The sequence below is a fragment of the Hypomesus transpacificus genome, chromosome 14, assembly GCF_021917145.1.
Source record: "Hypomesus transpacificus isolate Combined female chromosome 14, fHypTra1, whole genome shotgun sequence".
NCBI classification, from domain to species: domain Eukaryota; kingdom Metazoa; phylum Chordata; class Actinopteri; order Osmeriformes; family Osmeridae; genus Hypomesus; species Hypomesus transpacificus.
Window position 1 is genome coordinate 10,676,115 of NC_061073.1, and position 24,896 is coordinate 10,701,010.

The window sequence follows — 24,896 nt, forward strand, 5'->3', positions numbered from 1 at the left end:
TAATACAACCGTGAGTGAAAACATAAACATTCGGAACCGAAACTTTGTTAATCCCTTTTCAACGGCAGTCACTGTATTTCCAGGCAAGACATGAGTGACATGGCAGCTGTTAACCGATTTAGATGAGGTCCAACGTGATAACAGGTGTATACCAGATAGAAGATACTCCATACGAGAGCAATAGTACCATATATCTCACATACAGTACAACCTCAACTCTGTAATTTGCTTTAAAAAAATATAATAATTGGGATATACTGTGTGAATCAACAGCAGCAGAACTAAAGGGTACCAAGGATATTTTAGCTATGCCTGTAGTGCCATCTAAAGGATAGCAGTATACTTTAATGTTTAGTGTTTCCTGAATCCAAAAACTACCATTCTCTTAGGTGGATATTTTTACATTCAAGTCTATGTTGTACCATTGTTGTCAATGATTAAAGCCTAAATAAATGGGAAATTAAATGCTTTATTACTTAGAATGGTTAATATATTTGCTTGTTAACATGCGTCTTCCTCAGAGCACTGTAGTTAAAATATTACAAACTTTCGTTCTAGTCGATGTTGAAGAGCATCCTTTCAATAATAACAAACACATGATAGTGTCTTAAGTATTTATTTAGCCCTTTTTGGGTCACAAAAATAGTATCACAGCTGTTAGTTTTAATGCTGTGTCATGTGATGTTTCCACTACCTCCATAGAGGACAGCTGGCATCAGCATCATGGGAGGACTTTAACATGAACATCCAGTCATTTAGCAGAACGTGTAGTGTAATAGTGACAGCAACATTTCCAGCAATGTTATAATCAGTCTGATGTTAAAACCAACTTTAACGGCATTAGGGAGATCCTACAAGGAAAGCTATTGGATCTCAATGTATTTATTTTTTGACGCTTTGATGACGTAGTGTGATACAGTCACAGGCTGAATCACTCAGGCTCGTGTGTGTCATTGCCCTGCTTGTGGCACAAGGCAGCCATGCCATTAAACTCTAACATGAAACCTTGACTTCTATGGCACATGACTTAAAGATAAACAAACGACATGGCACTGACAGACATAATATTATTTGACTATACTGACAGTGTTTTGTTCAATCATTCACCACACTGCAATGCCTTTTAGATTTAACATCAATTATGGCTTGACAAAGAATACAACTAACAAGCTGTGACCTAAATCTAAGTTATAAGGAAACAAATTCACACCTAACATGTGTCTGACGTGTATCTTCCACGTCAATATGGCATTGTGGATCTCCGCCCGCTAAAAATGACCACTTGTTCGTCTGTGAAGCACAAGGGAGTGATAATCCTAGCTAAGGACGGTCATGGACGCTCTGACAAGCAGCTGCAGCTGGGAAGGCCCGACCAAAGCCAAATGTTTAAATTCAAAGGTCAAAGTTAGTGGCACTGGCTATCAAGTTACTCAGTGTGCAACCAGTATGGCCATCTTCATCATCGTCGTCATGTATGTTGTTTATGAGCTTTACGATCTTTGATGTTGGATCAGGAGATTAATACCGCTCTGAGTTTGATATGTGTAAGCAGAGAGGTCCGTGGGGAGATGAACAGTGAGGACTGATGTGGTAACAGGACGTTAAGTAGCATACGTGCTACGTGCGCTGGGCCGTGTATTCCATTTTTCATTTCGCACTATTTTGGAGACCAGTATTCCATTTTTCATTTCGCACTATTTTGGAGACCAGTATCATCCCCGGGGACATTGGAAAACAGTGGTTTGAATGAAGGATGTGCAGTAAAAGAATAAACTTGTTGAAAAAGTATAGCTTAACAAGTATTTATCTAGTTTTGGCCCTTTTAGATTAAACACAGCTCATGAATGTGTGCTTCATAAAGTGCTATGATGTGATTAGCTTCATGAGCCGCTACTGAAAGTGAAGTAGCTAGGCTACAAACATATTTCAACAGAAATGACTACAAGTGATAACAAGGTTTGAGCAAAACCAAACATGTCAACATATCAGAACGACTAATGGACTGCACGGCAAGAAATGTAATTCAAAGCCAAAATGCAGATATTCTTTTATTTTCATACTATGGTGTTTCAGGTAATGGCACGTAATTTAACTTGTACAATGGATAGTTTGTCTCCCTCAACATGATGGTGTTCAGATAATTAACTGCAGATCATTCTGTTATGAAACAGACATTTCAGATATTTTCATAACTGCACGCATGTTTAACTACCAAGAGCTCATCTAAGGTTCCTCCCTGTCCCTGCTCTCTGAATATTAACTGAAAGTAGGCGACTGTATAACTCAGGTTACCTACCACAGGCGATACATTTCCACCTTCTAGTGGCAATCACACCTTAACCTGACTGTTTATAAGACAGAAAACATATTCAGTTTTTATTCTGATTCACCAGAATGTTTAAAGTGATCTCAAGGACACTGTAATCTAATATGTCTGCTTAAAATACAGCCTCACAGCCTAGCCTTGACAGCTTAGGACATCATGGAGAGTTCTTCTCCAAAGGTCATTGGTGTGATGAATGGAGTACCACAATACATTTCAGGCTGTTGATATCTTAATCAGAGAAATCATGTGTTGTACACCTCTCTCTTTACAGAATCTAAAATAATGTACACTGACAGATGATTCATTACTATTGCACCGGGAAACATATTAATAATTAAACATATTCATAAATTACAAATATATATATATCAATGGAAATCATACAATAATGTTCTGCACCAGACTCTGGAGGGTTTGATATAAACAATCATATCTGTTTCAGTTACAAGTACAGCTATCCTATCCCAGACACAGTCTGCAAAAAAACTTGTTTAGTTGTAGTCTTGGTGGTTGTGGACAGCGTTCCATTTCAGTGTAACATACTTGACACAACATGCATCCTGCACGCTTTTAAAGGACTAACCCTAAGGGTCGCTCAATCCATTTAGTAAAATATTTTTGTCAGAAAAGGAGGTGAATTGCAGCTCATTTAAACAACAGTCAACAATAAGCAATAGTTTGGACAATGTGCAGATATCATACAGAAATCATTTAATTGGACAAATACTGTATTTCAACTGTAATAAGGCCTACTGTGAGCTACAATGCATTGTCAGTGTCAGAAAAACTACGTTCGTTTGGAAAAAAATATCATACGTATATATGTACATTAACTGTATACTATTCAATATATATTTTTTAAAGTGATATCACATTTTGAAGTGATATACTGTGTTATAGTAAATGTTTTGTGTAAACTGTAATCCAGCAATTGATAACAGAAAGTGCAAAAAATGTTTGTTTGACCACTCTATCTTCTTTTGTAGAATCACTGATAATATACAATACATACAAACAAAGATGTTCTGATAAGGCACACGATAAGGGAAAACAGTATCTACACTGACGGATGTTTCTGGGTAACAGGCTCAGGGCTTGTACGTTCCTGAACTGGGTTGTCTTTCGGAGTTTGTTTCTCTCCCTGGCAGCACAGCCAGAGTACAGAGAACAAGTAGAGAGTAAAACAGGCCAAGAAGTCATAATGATACGCCACAACAAAGAACACCGCTAACAGGAGGGAGTACATCAGTGCTTTGGAGATGTTGTGAAAGGAGAACGTTTCCCTCCACCATGCTAGACGGTTCTCTGCACCGCCCTCTCCTTTGAATAGTGCAGACAGCGAACTAACGGGCGGCTCATCCACCGTTTCAAAGTCCAGCAGATCCTCAAGAGCGTCATTGGGTGGCTCCTCGTCCACGGACTCGCTGATTGACGGCATGGGGGAAGGCAGTTGTTTACTCCTGCTTATTGAAGGTCTTTTTCCAAAGCTCGTAGCTACAGGTGTGTCCTTACTGCAGCCTGCTGCTGCCAGAGCAGCGACCTGCTTCTGTGCGGCTCTCAGGCTGTGCAGGTACAAATCCATCTCGTCGTCTGATAAAGATTCAGTGGAAATACTGCGCTCATCCCCGTCCTCGTAGCAAGGTTTACCTGCTCGGAGCAGTCTGTCTCCTTTGACAGAGTCCATGTCTTCTCTTACCACACTGTACTGGTCGTTGTCATGGTCTGCACAGTCGTCGTAAGGAGCATCTTCCACAATATAGAGATTTGCTTCATTCCTTTCCCATCTGCTGTCCTCTACATCTGTGTTCTTAGAGTTGTTTGCGTTGACTCTCTCGACCTCACTACCACTCTCAAATGTGCTGTTTCTATGTTCTGCTGTTAGTAAATGATCTGCAGCTTCAATTATTTGTGCCTTACTCCCTTTCTGGTGCTGCTCTCCGTCAGTGTATTCATCCCGCTTTCTTATCTCCACCTCCTCATCGGTCTCTCTACCAATAATAATCACTTCTCCATCTTCCTTATTTACAATTTCTTCTTCATCCTCCACCATCTCCTCTTCCTCCAACTGTAGCTCATCATCATCTTCTTCCTTAATCTCATCTTTCGAGCCTTCCACCTCAATCTCCACCCCCCTCTCATCCATGTCCACCCCCTTCTCATCCAACTCCAACTCCCTTTCCTCTATTTCTTCAATCCTACACTCATCTACGTTAATCTTCTCCTCTTGCTCCTTCTCTTCAACTATGATTTTTTCTTGTTCTACCATCTTTTCCTTCTCCACCAGCTCTTCCAAAACCTTATCAACCCTCTCCTCACTATTCTCCTCTCTCTCTTCTGGGTGAATCTTGCTTTCCTCTCCTCCATCTTCAATTAGCAACATTTCCTCTTCTTCCTCTACAATCTTCTCCCAGTCTTTTTCATCAACGTTTTGGTTGTCACACTTCTGTCTCTCATCAAAATGTGGATCTTTTGAGGATCCATCATGATCTTCTACAAAGCCAACATCCTTCTCAGTGAATGTCACAACTAATTGATCTCCCTCTTTAGACTTTGAGTCATATTCTACGACATCCTTCATATCCCGAATATTTCCACCACCCTCGCCTTCTGTTGGTAGAATTGTTTCACCACACCAGTCGTCTGACTGAAACCTGTCCTCCTCTTTGTCGGATCCTTTCTCACTATCCAACGATATGCAATCCTTGTGGAAAACAGGGTCATCCTTTTTTATTGCAGCCATACAGTTATTTGCGTTCAGGGTGTATACAGATGGCTTATTTTCAATACTTGGGTGATTTGGCATTTTGGTTGTGGATGACTCAACTCTGGGGTCACCATCTATAAGCTCTGACATGACCGTAGCTGTATGTAACCTATCTGTCTCCGTGGACCGTTCACCAGTGGGGACTGTGAGAGGACTCCCTCTTTCCTCTGGCTGTTCTACGCTCACACGGTTTGGTCCCCAGCTCACCTCTGGGACCATTTCAGGACTGGGGTTTTCTGGCGCTCTGACCAGAGTTTGTGTTTGTAAATCTACCATGTCTAAAACACTCTGTGTTGACGCACATGTTGTGTCTCCAATCTGTGTTTGTGCCGATGTGACCTCGGGCGGGATTTGAGCCGAGGGATTCCTCTTGGCCTGGTGAGGCAAGTGGTCTGCTTCAGATGGGCCTTGGGGGGCCTTGGGGATTAGTGCTGTGGGAACCAGCGCGTCTGCACCAGTCCTGGGAACACATCTGTCTACCTCGTCAGAGACAGGTTTAGACTGCCCACTCAGTCCAAGTACTAAACAATGAGCATCTGATTCAAGTGGTTCTCTCTGATTCCTTGACTGTTTTACATGAGTTTCACCAGCATCTGATGTTAAGTTGAAACCGTAATCTACTTCATGTGAGGAGGCGTATCTCTGGGAAATGCCCGTAGCTGATTTTCCATCATGCAACCTTCCCTTTGATAGACTTGTTTGATTCCTTTTATTGGTTACATTCTGACGGTCACTTTCTACTTGACAAAACACCTGGTGATAAAGTGGAGCCAAAACCGTTCCAAATATGACGCCACTGGTCCGACTGACTGGGACTGCAGAACTAACAACATCATCAGGAAACCCTACACCTGGGTCATCTGATTCAACTCTCTCCTCCGCCACAGTATTCTCCATCTGCATCAAGATACTTTCCACCATCTCATAAGACATGTCATCTGTTTGGCAGGAGGGAGCGTGTTTATCAGCGGTCAAACCTGATAGGTTGTTAGAGATGATGGTGACGTCTGACCCGCCCAGGTCTGATGTGATAGGGCCGACAGCCGAGACAAAGTCCTGAGATCCCTCAGCTTCATTGGTGGAAGGCCTGCCTGTCTTGTCCGACGTTGCCACGGAATCGGATTGAATTTGCAGTCCGTTGGATGTGTTGAGCTGTGGTTGTGTCTCTGGTCCATTTGGAAGGCTTTTCACAAGAAGTGTGTTGTGTTCTGTGAGAGGCTGAGATGGGTCCACTGGCTTGTTCTTGTTTTCACTTGTGAAGTCGTCTCTCTGGGAGAAGTAGTCCCTAACACGTGCCATCCTCGCTTCCTTACGGCGGTTTCTTCGAGTACAGTTCTGTCTGCTCTCCACCTATCCATTAACAAGGGTCACACACTTTATCAACATGCCAACACAGCCTTCTGTAACTTCTGCCATTTACATTTTTTAAATAAAATTATTATTACATCAAACGATGTCAATGTTTAAAAGGTGTGGGTTAATTTGATAAATGAAGTGAGACGACTCATGACACAAACTGGTTACCCTTCTCTGAAGCGTAGATGTATACATCGAACATGTGACTGTATACATGGTACACGTTATGTTCTCATGTGTCACGAAGATGCAACCAGCACACGTTGGAACATAGTGTTACTAACGTTGGCAATCATGTGACAGCTTTTCAACAGGAGCACCTGGCTTCCCTCTCTGTCTGTGCCCTGGTAGAACCCAGGCCAGTGTACACCAGAAACTCAATCCATTCAGAATATTCAAAAGTCTTGTGGAAACTGATTACATCTAAGCAATTTCTATAGCTATGTATTTCTATACCTATATACTGTCTATATACGATATGTATACAACATAGAAATTGTTTTCTTTGGTGATTTGTTGTCATTACTTATGTTTAGAGATGAGATGACATGAATAGTTCGAGTCACTTGTTTGTTTCCACAATTAGCATGTGTGTGCTGATGGGACTCAACAGCATGATTCAAAGGTTAAAAATGTCAGTGGTTAAAGCTCTGTGTTGTGTCAGTGGTTAAAGCTCTGTGTTGTGTCAGTGGTTAAAGATCTGTGTTGTGTCAGTGGTTAAAGCTCTGTGTTGTGTCAGTGGTTAAAGCTCTGTGTTGTGTCAGTGGTTAAAGCTCTGTGTTGTGTCAGTGGTTAAAGCTCTGTGTTGTGTCAGTGGTTAAAGCTCTGTGTTGTGTCAGTGGTTAAAGCTCTGTGTTGTGTCAGTGGTTAAAGCTCTATGTTGTGTCAGTGGTTAAAGCTCTGTGTTGTGTCAGTGGTTGAAACTCTGTGTTGTGTTCGACCTAACAGCTTGCTCACCATCAGTTTCTGTTTCTCTTCCTCAGTTGCTCCATTGCTGTCGATGTTCAGCATGGGCGTTTTGTCATCATGATGGGGTACACCTGGAGAGGAGATTCAGTCCTGGTTTCAGATGTCGGTTTTCATTTGACTGTCATTGAAACATTCATTTCATTACAAAAGGATTACCTGTATGTTCAGCATTGGTTGATGACAAGTGTTCCTCAGTGGTAAATATTTGACTGTAAATGAATTAAACAAAATACCTTAAATTGTAATATATATTATGCTGTAATGTATTACAATAAAATTTGTAATAATATTATTTATTGTAACTAACATCAGTAAATAGGTTTTACTCTTATAATCACAGGCAGTAATTGGGGCCTAACATGGTGTGACAATCTTTGGTAAAAAAAAAATACTGATAGAAATGTCATATTTAAAACTACACAGAACATGGTACTGTCCTGCTTTTTATAGATGACTGTAACGTCCAATCAACAGTTAGTTCGAATATATAAACGTTTTTTAGGTGCTATCAAGATGTAATTGTATAATTGTGAATTCACCTTATGGCCTTGAGACAACTTTTCTTTTGAGCGTTGTCACTTTGCAGTTTTTTCTTTGTCTCTTTCACTTTCTGGTGACAGAACAGCACATAGTTCCTGTCACTGTTGTTGGCCCAGAAAGTGCCTACTGGGGTCTCGTAGCGGAGACAAAAGTCCACTCTGGTGCCCTGCGAGCCCAATGCAGGCACCAGGGTGAGCTTGAAAGAGAAACAGTCTGTTACTCCATCACCAGACCCAGGGACGTATTCTGCCAGCAGGTCAAAGTGGCTCGCCCACGCGTCCAGACTGGTGCGGACATACAGCATCTTATCAAAGGACAGGTTGAGAACACGGATGACCCCGCGGAGGATGGATGTCCCCGGGAGCAGCTCCACGCTCTCCAGCTCCAGCTTCTGCTGCCTGACCCTCAGTGCCCGCTCCTCGGACGGCAGCGTGAAGAGAGTGGACAGGTAATACTCCTCCACTTCCTTCCCGTCTCCCTCCAGAGAGTCCCTGCAGCCAGGTAGCCTGGGGATGTCCCACGAGTCGAACTCCTTCACCGACACCAGGCTGAGCCCCAGGACGTCAGCGAAGGACACCCTCCTGGATCTGGACGAGGGCAGCTCCGGCTCAGAGTCTTCGCTCGACACGGACGTCTTCCTCCGGGGGCAGGGGGACGACTTGGGCTTGATGCCGCCGACCTCCTCCTCGACCTCGTCCTCGTCCTCGTCCCAGCTGTCGCTGAGGCCTGGGACCCCGAGGAGGCCCCCGGCCCCGGTGGGTCTCTCTCCCGCTGCAGGCTCCATGGGGCTCTCTCCCGCTGCAGGCTCCATGGGGCTCTCTCCCGCTGCAGGCTCCATGGGGCTCTCTCCCGCTGCAGGCTCCATGGGGCTCTCTCTGCGATTGAGTGAAGGGGAACCACAGAGTCGATGCTTTTGGCAACTGACATTCAACATGTTGTGCCCTGACAGACGGAGTCAAGTTACAGTCCACATTGTAGCGAGGGCCAGCACTATAAATAGGTGGCTCGAGACTTAAGTTATGCAGTCAGGGCTCAGGAGAACACTGGGACTGCGATTTGGTATTATATTTATAATACTAAATCCCATTTGAGACGCAGAATTACAACAATGAAGTGTTGGAGATTATTGGAAAAAATACATATCCTCTAAATACTCATTCTGTCCTTGTAAAAACGTTTTCCTGTCATTGTAAATATATTTTGCATCTGTGGGGTAGATAATTAACTTTTATTGAACACAATAAATATATAATTTATTGGGCTTTCTTCAGTAATTTTATTTTACTGACAGTGGGTTACATACAGCAAATAACTTTGAGCTATTTGCTGTTTGGGTTCACAAAATTTGAATGGCAGTTATTTATATTAATGAGTCCACTAAGGTGGGGTACTGTTATGTACCGTTAGGAATGTAGCACAGGCAGACCAGGAGGAGCAGGCAGGCTGAGTCTCTGGGGTGGATAGAACCATGCTGCCTCTGGGGGAGAGGGTTCTGGGAGAGAGGGTTCTGGGGGAGTGAGATGGGATATCTGGGCGAGTTGTTTCTGTGGGAGATTAGAAGCTATGTGGCTGAGCCAGTGGACTGGATAGGGCCCCCCCTGGTGGGTCACCCTTCAATTCTCCTTGGAGACGGGTCATTGGGCTGGGTGACCCCGAATTACACTCCTGACCTTTTAGAAAACCCTTCCGTCATGGAGGGATGGTGTTACTGTCACCTGATGAGCCCCCGAGGCCTCAAGGTCTAGCTGGGAGATGCATGACACAGCAACAAGCACAGTCTTACAGTATGACAACCTACGGGGGATTATAGGTGCTATGCCTTCTAGGGTATAAACGTTATAAAAAAGAACATGTGTATTTTGTGTTATCAATATTTCAGCTGTCCATGACTGGGCATTTGAAACAGCAGAAACACATGTGTCCACTAGATGACAGTGAACAGAAGATTTACTGCTGGATATACTACTGATGGTTTTGTTTTGATCACTCCCTCATTTGTTGAATGTGACATTAAAATCGTTGTAGACTACAGAAAGTAGATATCCTTTCTACCATAACTTAACATTGTATATTATTTTTTCATTTCAAGTGGACCGACCTTTTTGAGACACTGGAATGCATAAATTGAATTACATTTGTATCTTAAAATACACCCCCCCCTTACACACACACGCCCGCACGCACGCTAACACACACACACACGCACACGCGCACACACACACACACACACACACCATGACAATCTTTGTGCTTGTATGATAAATCAAATATTATATTTAAATATATTTCATTTGAAAACTTTTAACGAATCAATCGACAACGCAATTAGAAATGAACAAACGTTGTAAAAAAAAAAGTCTCTCTGCAGCATTCGAACACTGAGAATAGCATCCGATATCGCTTGTGTCGCTTACCAACCGAAACACCAGCGCTGCACTCAATCGATAGACCTTATGGATAAATCCTAAAATCACCCTCTATAAGTTTGTTCAGAAGTACTGATCCTTGTTGAAATTGTTCGCATGGACGATAGTATGTAGGGTATTGCAATAAGTAAGCCAATAAGCGAATATTGTTGGTATAATCAAATTGGCAGTCTTATCTGGTGCACGACACCAAATAACTTAACAGGCCTGGCACATATGATATATCATCTACCTTTAATAATATATTCAATATAGTTTTTATTAGATACAACCTGGTTGTAGACTTCTCATTGCGGATATAACATATCAACATGAAATGTTATTTCTGAAGACAAACTGTGTCAAAGGACAGGAACAGATTTCAACAGCGTTTGAGTTTAACTGTAGTGAAAGAGACTGCTGTTATTATTTACTATGACTATTTAAATATACATAAAACCTGTACATACATAGTTCCCTAAACTGCACCACCTTCTAGCTACTTATCATTTATCTTTCGCTTGTCAGGTCTGAACAATCAAGTGACATGACCACAGACTCCGCCTCCTGCTTTGTCTCAGGTAAGTACACCGCTATATCCTCAGTCCACACGGGCTAACCACGAAACTTGGGATACTCTGCAACACTTCATCTAGCAGGTAGGTTGCTTTCAACACTTCGACACTTTTCCTTGAATTGCTACATTTATTGTAATTTCTTTACAGATGAGTGTGTTTTAAAGTAATCATTTTAAGTTGCTTTAGTTTACTGTTCTCGATTGTTTTAGTTTCTGATTGAAAGTCTTTGAACTATTTCAGCCACTATTTTCAACCTTTTCCTATTCGTTTCTCAGACTTTTATACAGGAGTTTAGACAGGCTTCTACCTCCTTGTGAGCAACACCAACCTTTAATCACGTCTCTTTTGTGAAATAGATCCAATAAATAATGACCAGTTATTATCTGAATGGTCTAATGTATGCAACTAACCAAAAATCTAATGAAGAATCGGACCCTGTTTTGTATTTGTGCGCATACAAAAATGTTACATTTTGAACTAAATCAAAATGTCAATAGTGTTTAATTGTTTTGATATAGAAACTTTTTCAAATCAAAACTTGGGTCCTTGAGACTAAAATATGTGACTGGTAGTGGCAGGTTTACATCTGCCACTACCACCACAGTGGTTTTCATTTCATTACTGCAGAATGAAGAAAACAAAAAACAGTTTGTGGCAATGTGGATTTGCAAATAAATGATTTTTATTGAATGTCCTCTGTGACACTCAAACGTAGTCTATTTCTCTGTCCTTGGAGATCCAGATAGTGAACTGTCTTGGTCTTTGCTCTAGATCTGGGGAGGTTAACATGATCAGCATAGGTCTAATGCAGAACTCGTTTTGCAGGTGTTAAGTGGGGATGCCCGAGCCCACAGCCAGCCCGGTCTGCCTGCAGCCCTGGAGCATCAGCAGCCTGCAGGAGCAGTCAGACAGCAGCCTGCAGGAGCAGTCAGACAGCAGCGCAGGGGAGGGAGGAGCTGAAGGAGAAACCAGCCGAGAAGGGAGCACAGAGGAGGCGCAGAGTCTCCAGCACGAACAGGTACCTTCATCCTCCTTCTCCTCCTCTTCTTCTACCTCTTCCTCCTCCTCTCTCCTCTTTCTTTCTCATCCTCCTCCTCTTCCTCCTCCTCCCACCTCCCACCTCCTCCCTCTTTATCCTCCTCTTCCTAACTTCTTTCTAGAACCTCAATAATAACTCCTTGTTAACTGACAACTTTGTCAGAACTGTTCATAATAAATGTGTAAAAAACTAATACATTTTACATCTATAAAATCATAGGGAACATTGTGATTAGACTACTAGACCACAGTGACTGATATAATTATATTGTGGACTACTTCAGGGAGAAAATTTGGTGTGACACAGTCATGTTTGTCGTGGTAGAGATTTCATACGAGGTGTAATCAGAGTGGAGAGTTTACACGCTGCTGTTTGTCCTTCATTATGACTCTGTGACTCAGGGCTGGAGAGCAATCACTGTCGACAGAGCCAGTCCAAACAGATGCAAGGCAAAGACAAACAAGCACAGCCAACATCATTTTATGGTTGTCCATTACAATTCCCTGTGAGAGAATCTTAATCGAGGGAATCAATATAACAACAGAGAGGATGAACGTTCCCCACCCTCATCCTTCCCTTCTCCGTCTGTCTCTCTCTCTCTGTCTTGTCTGTCTTGTCTGTCTGTCTGTCTCTCTGTCTGTCTCTCTGTATGTCTGTCTGTCTATCTGTCTGTCTGTCTGTCTGTCTTGTCTGTGTGTCTGTCTGTCCTCAGTCTTTGAACTGACACGTGAACCTTGCTTTGTCCGACTTTGAAAGTATCTGCATGACCTTGAGCGTGCTTTGTCTGGTAACAACAAAACATAGTGACATGATAATAGACATTATCATGGAATGTATAAAAGAATGTGTTTGCAAGTGTGAACTTATTGTCATTTCACATTGTGATGAGGCTGATGTAAGGGAAGTAAGTCTACGTGCTTGAACTCTTTTCAGATCCTGAAAGCAGCAAAGACCTTACTGCACCAGCAGCACAGGACTGGCCTGGAGCCCCAGAGCAATGCTAAGAATCAGCCTCATCAGGTGCCATGGAAACGCTTTCATATCTTAGAGAGGATTCTTCACTGACACAATTACAGTCATTTATTAGGCCCTGCAGACAAAAGCAGTTATTCTCAATTATTCTGTGTTGATTTGTTGATTCAAGATGATTCTCCTGCATTTGCTTGTGTAATCACAAATTATACTTAAAACATTTTAATTGTTTATATGTGTCTAAACCATAGATATCCTTAGATGTACGTCTAAGGACAAACAACATCTAAGGAATAAAACTATTGATGTTTATGAAAAGCCCATCAAATTCTATTTCAAATGACCACCACAACCCTAACTCAACCTTCATGTCCTGCACGGCCTACACACATGGTTTAGTCTTTTTGATTATTTTTTTTAGCATTTAAAAAAATTATTCTGTAACTCTCACAGGTATGTATACAGTAAGGTGAATTCCTTCAGTCACAAATCAGTTGATCTGTGAAGAAATGCCTACCTTCTCTTCCTTGAACATGAAGCTCATGTAATTTCATCCAGTCTAAGATATCAAAAGAAATGATCCATTGTTGAGCCTTTCTTGCCAAACCTCTGATCTGTGACAGTCTGTCAACACAGACTGTCATTATTCTGGGGGTGTTTGCCTGGACTAATGTCCATACATTTCTATCAGGCGTCACAACATGCATGTAATTAGTCTGCCGCTGTAATTGTAATTACTCAATCATCCTCCATCTCATTTTAGGGTCACCTTTAACTGACACAACTTCTCATCATGGCTTCGTAGTCAGAGACAGTCAGTTTAGAGGACTTTGAATCTCTGATCATTGCACTTTCAAATATTCCCTCCGACGATTTGGCTCACACCTCTTGACATGTGTCCTGTTTCGCTCCACATCCCCTCCTCCCTCAGGTCTCCCTCGCCCTGATGAGCCCCCATCCAGTACACCATGTCCTGACTCACAACCAGATCCAGCGTCTGCTTCAGCAGCAGCAAGCCATGATGCTACACCAGGTAACACCCCACACTGTGACTGGACGTTGGACTGAAGTCTAAGGTAGCAGCATCTAATTCATTTCCCCCCAAATTTTCTCAAATCAAGCAACACATGAAGGACTTTTACAAGCAGCAGCAACAACAGATTTACCTCCAACTGTTGCAGCAGAAGAACCCAGAGAAGAGAATAACCGAGGTTTGTGACCTAAACAAGAGCCTTTCCTGAGGCTTCATGTAAAAAGAAATCCTACATTTAAATCTTCCGAAGCTAATCTGTCGTGGTGTGACTGTGTGTTCTCTCGGTGTGGCTCAGCCCTCCTTACAGCAGCTGCTGTTTCAGCAGTTACTCCAGCTCCAGCATCAGCAGCAGCTGGGACAGCTCCTCCTGCCCTCACACACCCTGGCTCCAGGTGAGCCTCTCTGGGTCGTCGTGCCAACCGCGCTGGGATCTACCAAAGCTTGACCAAAGTCGTTTTTTCGACATTGGTACATTTCTTTGGGAAATGCGGCATGCAACTATATGGACACACACAGGTGCTTTTTGAGAATGGCATTTTGTTATACTCTGCAAATCACTTTGACTTTGACAGGTGAAAGTAGAGGAACTAGCCCGGACTGTACCAACTCTACCACCACCTCACCGTCCACCCCCTCCACCACCTCAGTGAACTTGGCCCAGGAGAAATCTCAACCCCCCCGCAGAACTGAATGGTACTCCCGCTGTTGTTCAGTCAAGAACAGAGTCGATCATGCCTGTGTGCACGCAACAAATACCTGTCAATGTCGGGCACCAGAGATGCTTGTTCATTATTGTAGCAAGGCTTCACTTGAATCCCCATGAGACAAACACATCCCATTTTGTTTGTTTGTTTACCTTTTCAACATGCAAAGTAAAATATTTTCTAAAAAGCCGTAGATATGTTGAACAGATACGAAATCAAAAGCCAGGTTTTCATTAACATTTTTTTGTGTTGGCCTTCCGCCCTCTGTTTTAAGAAAACATAAACAGCATGTCGTTTTTGATGCTGTCGAGTGTTGATTAGATGGGTTCATCCATCTCGCTCTTCCTGTTCTTCCTCCAGCTTCACTGATGTGGATCACTCAGCCATACAGCGGCTCTACAGTCACGGCGTGTGTAACTGGCCTGGCTGTGACTGCGTTTGTGAAAACATGGGCCAGTTTGTCAGGTACAGGACGTTTCTTCAGCATTTTGTTTGATAATTATTATTGCCCAAGAATACATGTATTGCAAAATGTATAGATTTAACCCAAAAATGTAAAGTGTATGTGTGTGTGTGTGTTTAGACACCTGGGTAATGAGCACACCCTGGATGCCCGCAGCACTGCCCAGTGCAGGGTCCAGATGCAGGTGGTGCAGCAGCTGGATCTCCAGGTGAAAAATCACCTCTTACTCTGTTATGATTGTTTCATAACGAGATAGTCAAATTCCCCAAGCTCTTAAAACAAGTATGCCTAAATATTCGTCCTCGCTATCAACCGTCTCCACTTGGTTTCATCTTCTTGTAACTGTAAAAACGTGTCTGGACAACTCAATGCCGCGCCTGAACTGTCTTGCTGTCTCTTGACTTCTCTTCTCTCTCCCCTCCTCCTCTTCCTCCCCTCCTTGTCCTCCTCACCCCCATCCCCTTCTCCTCCTCCTCTTCTTCCCCTCTTCCCCTCCTCCTCCTCCCCCTCTTCCCCTCCTCCTCCTCCCCCTCATCCCCTTCTCCTCCTCGTCCTCCTCCTCCTCTCCTCCTCCTCCTCCTCCTCTTCCTCCCCCTCTTCCCCCTCCTCCCCTTCTCCTCCTCCCCCTCCCCTTCCTCTCCTCCTCCTCCTCCCTCCTCCTCCCCCCCCTTCTCCTCCTCCTCCTCTCCTCCTCCTCCTCCCCTCCTCCTCCCCACCTCCTCCCCCCCTCCTCCTCCCCCTCCCCTCCCCTCCCCTGCCCTCCCTTCCTCTCTTCCCCTCCCCTCCTCCTCCTCTCCTCCCCCCCCCTCCTCCTCCTCCTCCTCCTCCTCCCCTCCCCTCCCCTCCCCTCCCCTCCCCTCCCCTCCCCTCCCCTCCCCTCCCCTCCCCTCCCCTCCCCTCCCCTCCCCTCCCCTCCTCTCCTGCCCTCCATCAGCTTTCTAAAGAGAGAGAGCGTCTCCAAGCAATGATGGCTCACCTGCATCTGCCACCAGAGCCTCAGACACCATCCTCATGTGTGAGTTTCTCTTTCACACACACACACACACACACACTCTCTCTCTCTCTCTGGGCCTTGGTGACCCGTGCAACTGTTTTGTGTCAAACTGAGAAAAAGACATACAATTTTTTGAAATTATTTCTTCAAAATTGAGGATTTTGAAGAAATAATTCCATGCTATGAAGAAACCCTGTCCCACACCCATCTGTCGTCACAGTGCAACATGTCTGAGGAAAATAATAACACGTCTTTCTGCGAGCTCATCTTCTCTGTCCTGCAGCATTGGTTCAGCGTCCTGTGATGGACAGAGAGTTGGTCGGTAATTGATATTTAGTTCCATGACCTAGAGAGCCATGACCTAGAGAGCCATGACCTTGAGAGGAATTTACAACTCACGGTTTGGAGGAGCTAAACATGACATCAGGGTTCCAGACTGAGGCTTCTCTTGGTGGAACGTTTCAGGAGGATTCCTGAGCTCACAAATAGAATATCTTCAATGTGGGTTCTTCGTATTTCTATACATGATTTCACAAAAAGATGCAGAATCCTTTCAGATTTTTGGGGTGATTTATCAAATTGAAATTTCCTGAACCAAAAATGTTTGATCCATGAAGACGTTCTTATCTCTGTGTTCATCACTCTGTGTTGGCTCTCTGTCTTCATACAACACAGCTGCTGACACCAGATGGTACTGTTTTAAACAGCAGTCAGGATAACAGAGAAAACGACTCCTTAGCTAATCCATCTAATACTGCACCATAATCACAATTCATACAATACAATTTCACAGTTAAATTAGTAATGATTGGCTCTCTTCTCTTTGGGATATTAGAAGAATCACAGCTAAGGAAGCCTGTCTAATCGCATCTGTTACAGGCTATTTAAAAGCTCATTCCTTCTCTATCTCATTTCTATCCTTCTCTGCCCCCACTCCACCCCTCCCCACCCCCCCACCCAACCCCACCCCGACCCCACCCCACCCTCTCCTCTTGTCTCTCTGTTCCTCTCTGGCTTCAGCTGAACTCAGTGTCCAGCGTCAGTATGTTGAGGAGTCAGCGGGACCCCTCGCCTCCAGAGCTGCCCCAGGAGTCCCCTCCGCCCGCGGCGGCCCCAGACAGCCCCCTGTCTCTGGGGTCTGGAGGACCCTACCCCCCCCTACCCTGCCACCACCCCCAGCACAGGAGCCCTGAGGCTCCACCCGCCCCCCCTGCCCCTGTCCTCAGGTATCAGTCGTCCTTAACAACGCTCAATCATAGCAAAACAGAACACTTTAGAACCTCAAAAAGAGAATCTGATTTTTTATTATAATCTGGGTGAGATGATACTGGGTCCACAAGAGGATTTGTATGGTGACGACCATATCAATCTTGTATGTTTTTTAAAACATAAAAAAATTACAATAAAAAGACATGGAAATTAAACGTTCTTGTGTAACTGTCTGATGATGCCATTTCTTTCCTAGACACTGGACACACTTTCGAGCTGTACGAGAATGCAGATATCCGACCTCCTTATACCTACGCGACTCTAATAAGACAGGTATGCACTCGCCACGGTGTTAAATCACCTCCCTAAATCGTAAACAGTGGACACTCGAAGGTGCCTCTCCTCTTCAGTTTTGATCTGAGTAGTTTGTGTCCTCCAGGCCATAGTAGAGTCACCAGACCTGCAACTCACTCTCAGTGAGGTCTACAGCTGGTTCACCAGGACATTCGCCTATTTCAGACGAAACGCAGCAACTTGGAAGGTACTTCTAATCACTTTGGGAATTTAATATATATATATATATATATATATATATATATATATATAAAAAGGCACTCAATGTTGTTAAATTAAAACAACTTATGAAGGGATGATGAATCAGGCTCGCTCTGTCACCTGTCACACTCCCAGAATGCCGTGCGGCACAACCTGAGTCTGCACAAGTGCTTTGTGCGCGTGGAGAACGTGAAGGGGGCCGTGTGGATGGTGGACGAGGAGGAGTACCTGAGGAGGCGGTCTCAGAAGATCTCAGGGTGAGATGCTGCTCTGTCCCTGTCCAGGACACCGTCCGCTCTACTCACAACACCGGACAGCAGTGGTTCTCAACCCTGGTCCTCAAGGACCCCCTGCCCTGCATGTTCTAGATCAGTGGTTCTCAACCCTGTCCTCAGGGACCCCCTGTCCTGCATGTTCTAGATCAGTGGTTCTCAACCCTGTCCTCAGGGACCCCCTGTCCTGCATGTTCTAGATGTTTCCCTGCTCCAACACACCTGATTCTACTGAATGGCCGTTACCAGGCTTCTGCAGAGCTTGATAATGATTCATTAGAATCAGCTGTGTTAGAGCAGGTAAACATCTAAATCATGAAGGGCAGGTGGTCCTGAGGACCAGGGTTGAGAAACACTGCTGTTCACAGTAGATTCCCCATTGTCCTGGCGTCCTTAGATTAGGAAGTCTAAGTTATCATGTTGATTGCATACAAAACATTTGTTTGATTGAAGTCTGTCATGTGGGCGTGACTGCTGCAGATTTGGGTCAGGATATAAATGATTCTCAGTCAGACTGAATTAGGATCGTGGTCGTTGTGATAGACCTTGCCTCTGGCTATGTCAGTCATCAGGGTTTGAGAACTCATACCAGATATTGATTGTTTGAGTATTTCAAATGTATGAGGGGCCAAAATGACATTGTCAGTTTCTGTTGCTTTTTGTTCTATTCCATTGAAGTTCACCGGTGGTGAAGCCCCTGGCCTGGAGCCTGCCGTATGGGACCACCGTCATAGCCAGAGCGCAGGTGAGCTGATCCCCTCCTCGTCACGGCAGCCTGCTAGCTGTGAACGGGGCTGACTTGACACTGGCTGTCCCTGTCTCTCTCGTCCTCTCAGACGGCCCTGGCTGAGGCTGCTGCTGCGGGGACGAGGAGGGGGGACCCAGGGACGAGGAGGGGAGACCCAGGCTGTATCAGCAGCAGCTGCCAGGAGACCCAGGACTCTGACCCCCCCAGCAGACCTGGTTCCCCTCCACACGCCCAGAGGTGAAGGCCAAATACTGTTAGTTAACGTGAAAAACATCTAAGGCCACGTTTACACATAGCCGGGTATTTACAGAAACGAATATTTCTGCCTCTCCGTTTTCAAAAATGTTTCTGTTTACATGAACTCGCATATTTGCCCCCGAGCGCCATCATAACTATGCAAAACCTGTAGGCGGCAGTGTAATGTGAAGGATAAAGCCATGCAAACCAATCAGAATTTTCAAAATCAACAAACACGACCGACTTCCTTTACCTTTCGGGCGCGAGGTTCATTTGTTTGAATGTGATGCGATGCACACATGTATTTCGTGATTCATAAATGTAACGCAATTCACAAATAAATGACCCCATTTTCCTAGTTGTGTTCGACTTAATGCATCACCGGCGGTGCCGACAGCCGGCTGCGTTGAAGCTGAGAAAGCCATTGCCCGCCTCAAGTCAGTCGGGATGCAGGCGACGCCGGTGCTGCATGAAGTCGAATGCACCTATTACTATAAAGAGTACGCTCACAGGACGTGATGCTTTTTTAGTCCCATACTGTGAGGTTTGAGAACCTAAAACTCAGTTTAAGCTAGTGCACACGCAAACACAAAAACGGAGTTTTCAGAAATCTCCACTTTGGCCGGAGTTTTTAGAAATTATCGTTTTCCGTGATAAAACCTCCGTTTTCGTGTAAATGAAAGGCCAAACCGCATGAACATATATGCGTTTTTCTTCCGTGTAAACGGGGCCTAAATGTTTAAACTGTTATTTAATTTGATTGGTCTGTATCACGTCACTCACAAGTTTTCCTCTGGCGGGATGGGTGTTGTAACTCAGAGAATTTAACTGTAGATCAAGATCACAGGTTCAAATCCCCCGTATGTCTCTTGGATGAAAACATTAAATGAATACATTATAATTATCTTAACAAGCGGCCTTTGAAATTCCTGACAGGCCAATCATGGAAGACCAAGAATGTCTGTCAATGGTGACAACAAATAGCCCAGACCCACAGCAGGATGCAGAGCTAGAGGAGGGGCAGTTATCAGACCTGGACTGACCCCATGTGACCTGCAAGGTGCATACCCTCTCCCAATGGCTTCAGACATGCACGTCTTCAAAAAAGAAATGGTGTCAACCAATGATCCCAGCGTTCAGAATACGGTGCTGTAATGAAAACAGTTTTCTCTGGAGATTTCTGTTCCTCTTTTTAGCTTACAGCAGTGCATGTACAGTGTTAGGGGGGGTGTGGTTGTGTGGTAGCATTTACACATAGAGATGTTTCTTCCCCCAAACTGTTGACGATATGTAATTGTTGTCAGTGATTCTGTGTGTTTGTATTGTCTGTGCAACACCAAACTTAAAAATGCGAAGAGAATGTCGTTTTTTTCACAAATGTTTAAATGTTTTCACAAAACATGTGAAGGTTCCACATTTTTGGCTGGAATAGACCCAAACTGGAACATTTTTAAGCATGTTTTAAACACTCTCTACCTCCTAACACAAAACACTATATAGTGTATGTCCTATATAGCCAAATGTTTAATTAGTGTAATAAATACAGGCTGATTGTTTCAAATTGTGTTTGTTTTGTTTAAGTACTATTCAATATTACTGTGAACATTTCTAATAAAGACCAAAAACACAAAACAAACTAAATAGTAAAAGAGCCGACAGGTTGCAATGTGGCTTGTAATTTTATTGTTATTATTATGTCTAACTTTACAAACAACTACAGTGTAATAAAACACCCATGCATGTCTGTGAACCTCGCACCGTGTTCCCAGGGAAGAGAATCTCCCAATTAGGTAAAGAACAAAGAACCCATCTCGCTGTTTCCTGTTTTAACTCTGCGTTTCAGGCTCATGTCAGTAACTGCCTGTGGTGATAAAGAGTCTTAGTTAGGTTTACTGTTGGTTTACTGTTGTTTCAGGGTATGTTTTGATACCCTGTCAGCCCATTAGGAGGCCTTTTCTGATAACCTCTCTCTGACGTGTTTGTAGACTGAGGGTTAGCATGGAGGGAGACAACTGCAAACTCCTTTCCTGTGGGAGGGGCTGAGCCCCTTCTCTGAAGTGCCACGTCCTCATTGTGAGACGAGCGAGTCGACATGTTTTTTCTACGCATCTCTTTGACAGAAGTTAGTCAACAACCAAAAAGGGTTTCAACTCAAAACTGTTATCATGGCACTGCTGTTTTTCAATTCGTTTTATTTTTGATTTCAGAGTATTTACAAATACTCGACTGGCTATCACTACTTCCATGAGTCCAAATCAGTTATTCATAAGTGTAAACATTGTCACATTAATAGTTAAACACAAAAGGACCACACTGAATTTGATCACAATAATACGTGTGATTACAATTAAAGGAGATTTGATAAAATAATCTGTTTTATTACGCTTGAGGTGTTGAGTGCAACAGCAGAAATGACACTAATAAGTGTCCTGTCTTAGTATTATAAATAACGAATAATATAATAATAAATCCTCCATCTGCTTCTCTGATTCATGGTCTAGTTGTACATTTCATCTGACATCCAGCTAAGTGAATCCGAGCGGCATAACTATGCTTGTCGGACGATTTAGTTGTTTCAAAACCAAAGTGTCGACACAGCTTTCCGGCATCGTAACCGTGGGAATGCCTGACGACGAAACTGGACCGGCTCCACGTTTGCGAGCAGTGAAGTGGCTGACAAGCATTGTTAATGAGGTGAACACTGGCCTTCCTTTGAGGTTTGTTTTCCTAGCAGCAGCGAGGCCCCTTGCTTCAGAAGATGTGACCATTTACCCATCCATCCTGTGTACCATCTTTAGACACTGATGCCAATCAGGATTCTAATGATGAAAACGTGTGTTTTGTCTCTAACTAATGCTGGTCTCTGGACGTTTTTATGATAATAGGAAACAGTTTATCAACAGGAAATAGGGACACTACAGAACATGTCTTATAAAAATAAGTGCCATTTCCTCTGAATTCAAGAAGAACAAGGGGGATGAAACGCTGTTACGCTACTCAAACACGTTTACGTGTGCTAAGACCTGTCAGGTGACCTGGACAGGAGATGGCGGAGGGTTTTACAGGGTGTGTGTGTGTGTGTGTCAGTGTGTGTGTGTCACCACTTCTTTGTGTGTGTGTGTCTGCTCATCTAACAAGCGTGTGTGGCATGTGCCTCCATTGTGTTAGAAGCGCAATGCAGAACAGAGGAGTTTCTTGCCTTCCCGTCCTCCCCACGTCCTGACCGTCTGTCCTCCCAACGTCCTGACCGTCTGTCCTCCCCACGTCCTGACCGTCTGTCCTGACCGTCTGTCCTCCCCACGTCCTGACCGTCTGTCCTGACCGTCTGTCCTGACCGTCTGTCCTCCCCACGTCCTGACCGTCTGTCCTGACCGTCTGTTCGGACCGTCTGTCCTGACCGTCTGTCCTGGCCCGTCTGTGTGGCTGGATGGAGGGCGGGGGAATCAGAGGCTCTTTGGTGATTTCCAAGTGTCTTTAAGACAACAGAAGACAGATTGATACACACACACCGGCCTGAGTCAGAGGGCTGGAGTGGTTCAAAATGTTTTTCTGTGAAGAGGAGTGCTGACTTGTTGTGAGGAAGGTACATCTTCAGATGAGGATATTGCTGGGGCAGAGATTTCTCCTCAGTCTAGTGGTTATGAGTTGACAGCATTGGGTAACAGTCCGGTCAGGAGCTATGTGGATGTGGACTCAGGAGCTATGTGGATAGAAGAAACCAAAGACAAGAAAAACCCATGGACGCAACGCTGGGCAATCTTCATGAGGAGCAAAATCCAGCACAACCAGGCAAGATTATGATATAAGAGTCTTGTATAGTTTTTTTGTTTTGTTATTCAGTATTTATATATAATGTTACACTGTCAGCAGAATATGGTCGTGAAATGGTCCTTTCTATGTTGTATCCATTGCAGCACACTTTTTTGTCACCTCTTTATAATGTTCAAATAGAATGAATGTTAATTTACACTCGATTTGATTCGAAAGGTTGTTTTTGCATAAACAATATATCTATACATAAATGCCACATTTCCTGATAGTAATTTTTCCATTTAAAAATAGTTTCATCCATTCTAACTGAAGGAGACACATCTGGTGTTCCTGTTCAGAAGGGAATCCCTGCCCAAGGTCACATGACCAGGGAAAATACCACCAGCACTGACCTCATCACAAGTATGCATGTTGTGAATCATCATCTGTACATGACTCAGTCACATTCACAAAGCGCTATAGAAAGGCCAATTAGATGTTTTAACATATGCATGAAATGATAAATATCCTGGCGTATGTGTAATGTCTTAATAGGATATTATTTTGAGTCATAAAATTGTAATATATTATTGATAAGCAACAGCCTTTCTACATTGCGCTTTAGTATAGGATGAGTCATTCTCACCAGTGTGTTAAACAGAGTCAGGGATTAAGAATGTAAGATCCTTTCACACCTTCCAAAGTTCTAGAAACATCCAGTAGACACACAGCAGCTAAGCAGATACAGTCAGAACAACAACACAACCAAACCTCCATGTTTCTTAACACAGTAACCTTCTCCTCTTCCTCTCAAGCACAGCCTCAGCCCTCCACAGCTCCACCTCCGGCCCAGACGCCCTGGTCCCGGCCCCAGAGCGTCCTCCCTGGTCCTGGGGCACAGCAGGGTGGCCGTGCTCCCTCCACCCCCAGAACAGACACCAGCTTGGGCATGGGCTGTGGCCTGTCCCCCCTGTGCCCAGGACTGGGGCAGGGCTCCAGCCTCTCGGTCCACAGCACACGGAGGAGCCACAGCAGAGAGAGCCTGGACAGTGCACGGACACCTCACACCAAACAAGACGGTAATTCACTTTACAAACTAAACACAGTGTGATAACGTAGTGTCCATTAAATGAGGATTCAATCCAGATGATCATGTTCGATACCACACACAGTGAAACATGATAGTAATGGAGGCTACGTGTGTAGTTTCAAATAACATTCCAGGACTTTCCGTATCTCACAAACAGTAAAACAATAAAAAATATTATTTTGTTAAGTTATAAGCAGGGTGCGAATTACGGGGGGGTTTGGGGGGGTCTGACCCCCACCCCCCCTGTTAAGGCTCGGATCCCCCCAAAAGAGGTAAAAACCACAGGTCAGGGGGGTCGATACATTTATATATCGTTCTTACCTGTATTCGTAAATATTACAATATATTTATGGCAAAGAATATCACACAGTATTACACTGACTGCCATAGTCAAAATTTGCTATAACTCAATAAACACAGACAGTGTGAGTGACAAGAGGCCGATACAACTCAAGAAACACTGCGCGCGAGTGACCAGGCAGGGTGCAATACAGAAACATGGTTGAATCACCTCAGTGTAGCTATGTAGCGGTACGTTCTGCGTCGTAAGAAAGTTCAAGAAAGGCAAGTAGCTAATACAAAAAATAAATACTAATATAATTTCAGGGCTGACAACTTTTCCAAAAACCTTGGCTGTAATTTTCTCTATCTACTTTTTTTATTTCATAAAGTATTGTTAATTTCTGCGGGTAAAAATATTATTTCAGATGGTTCATTTGAGTTTTTTCCTTTTAAAAAAAGCATAGGGTTTTTAGTACTTAAACTTATTTTGTTTTAAGAAATGTGCCACCCTTTCCAGAGGAAACGCTGCAATATTGAGTTTATTATTTCATTGTAATAGTCTTTTGTGTGACTGTGGTGGTTTTTTAGTCTTTTGTCTTTTTGATATTAG

General features: G+C 43.8%; 2 protein-coding genes across 2 annotated transcripts; one reads left to right on the forward strand and one right to left on the reverse strand.

The window, feature by feature from the left end:
• Positions 1-634: 634 nt before the first annotated feature.
• ppp1r3ab (protein phosphatase 1, regulatory subunit 3Ab) lies at positions 635-9,670 on the reverse strand. The gene is made up of 5 exons (XM_047034602.1): positions 9,357-9,670; positions 7,955-8,830; positions 7,572-7,624; positions 7,404-7,486; positions 635-6,440 (listed from the first exon to the last, which is right to left on the reverse strand). Exons 2-5 carry the CDS (start codon positions 8,818-8,820, stop codon positions 3,384-3,386), a joined length of 4,059 nt encoding a protein of 1,352 aa, XP_046890558.1. The 5' UTR covers positions 8,821-8,830; positions 9,357-9,670; the 3' UTR covers positions 635-3,383.
• Positions 9,671-11,841: 2,171 nt separating this feature from the next.
• Positions 11,842-20,629, forward strand: LOC124477074 (forkhead box protein P2-like). The gene is given in 17 exon segments (XM_047034605.1): positions 11,842-11,956; positions 12,911-12,997; positions 13,881-13,982; positions 14,071-14,160; positions 14,278-14,374; positions 14,555-14,675; positions 15,047-15,151; positions 15,270-15,357; positions 16,084-16,164; positions 17,164-17,280; positions 17,282-17,369; positions 17,609-17,685; positions 17,792-17,893; positions 18,043-18,164; positions 18,858-18,924; positions 19,016-19,164; positions 20,101-20,629. Coding segments are annotated over 15 exon segments (1,497 nt in total). The 5' UTR covers positions 11,842-11,956; positions 12,911-12,997; positions 13,881-13,895; the 3' UTR covers positions 20,207-20,629.
• Positions 20,630-24,896: the final 4,267 nt, after the last annotated feature.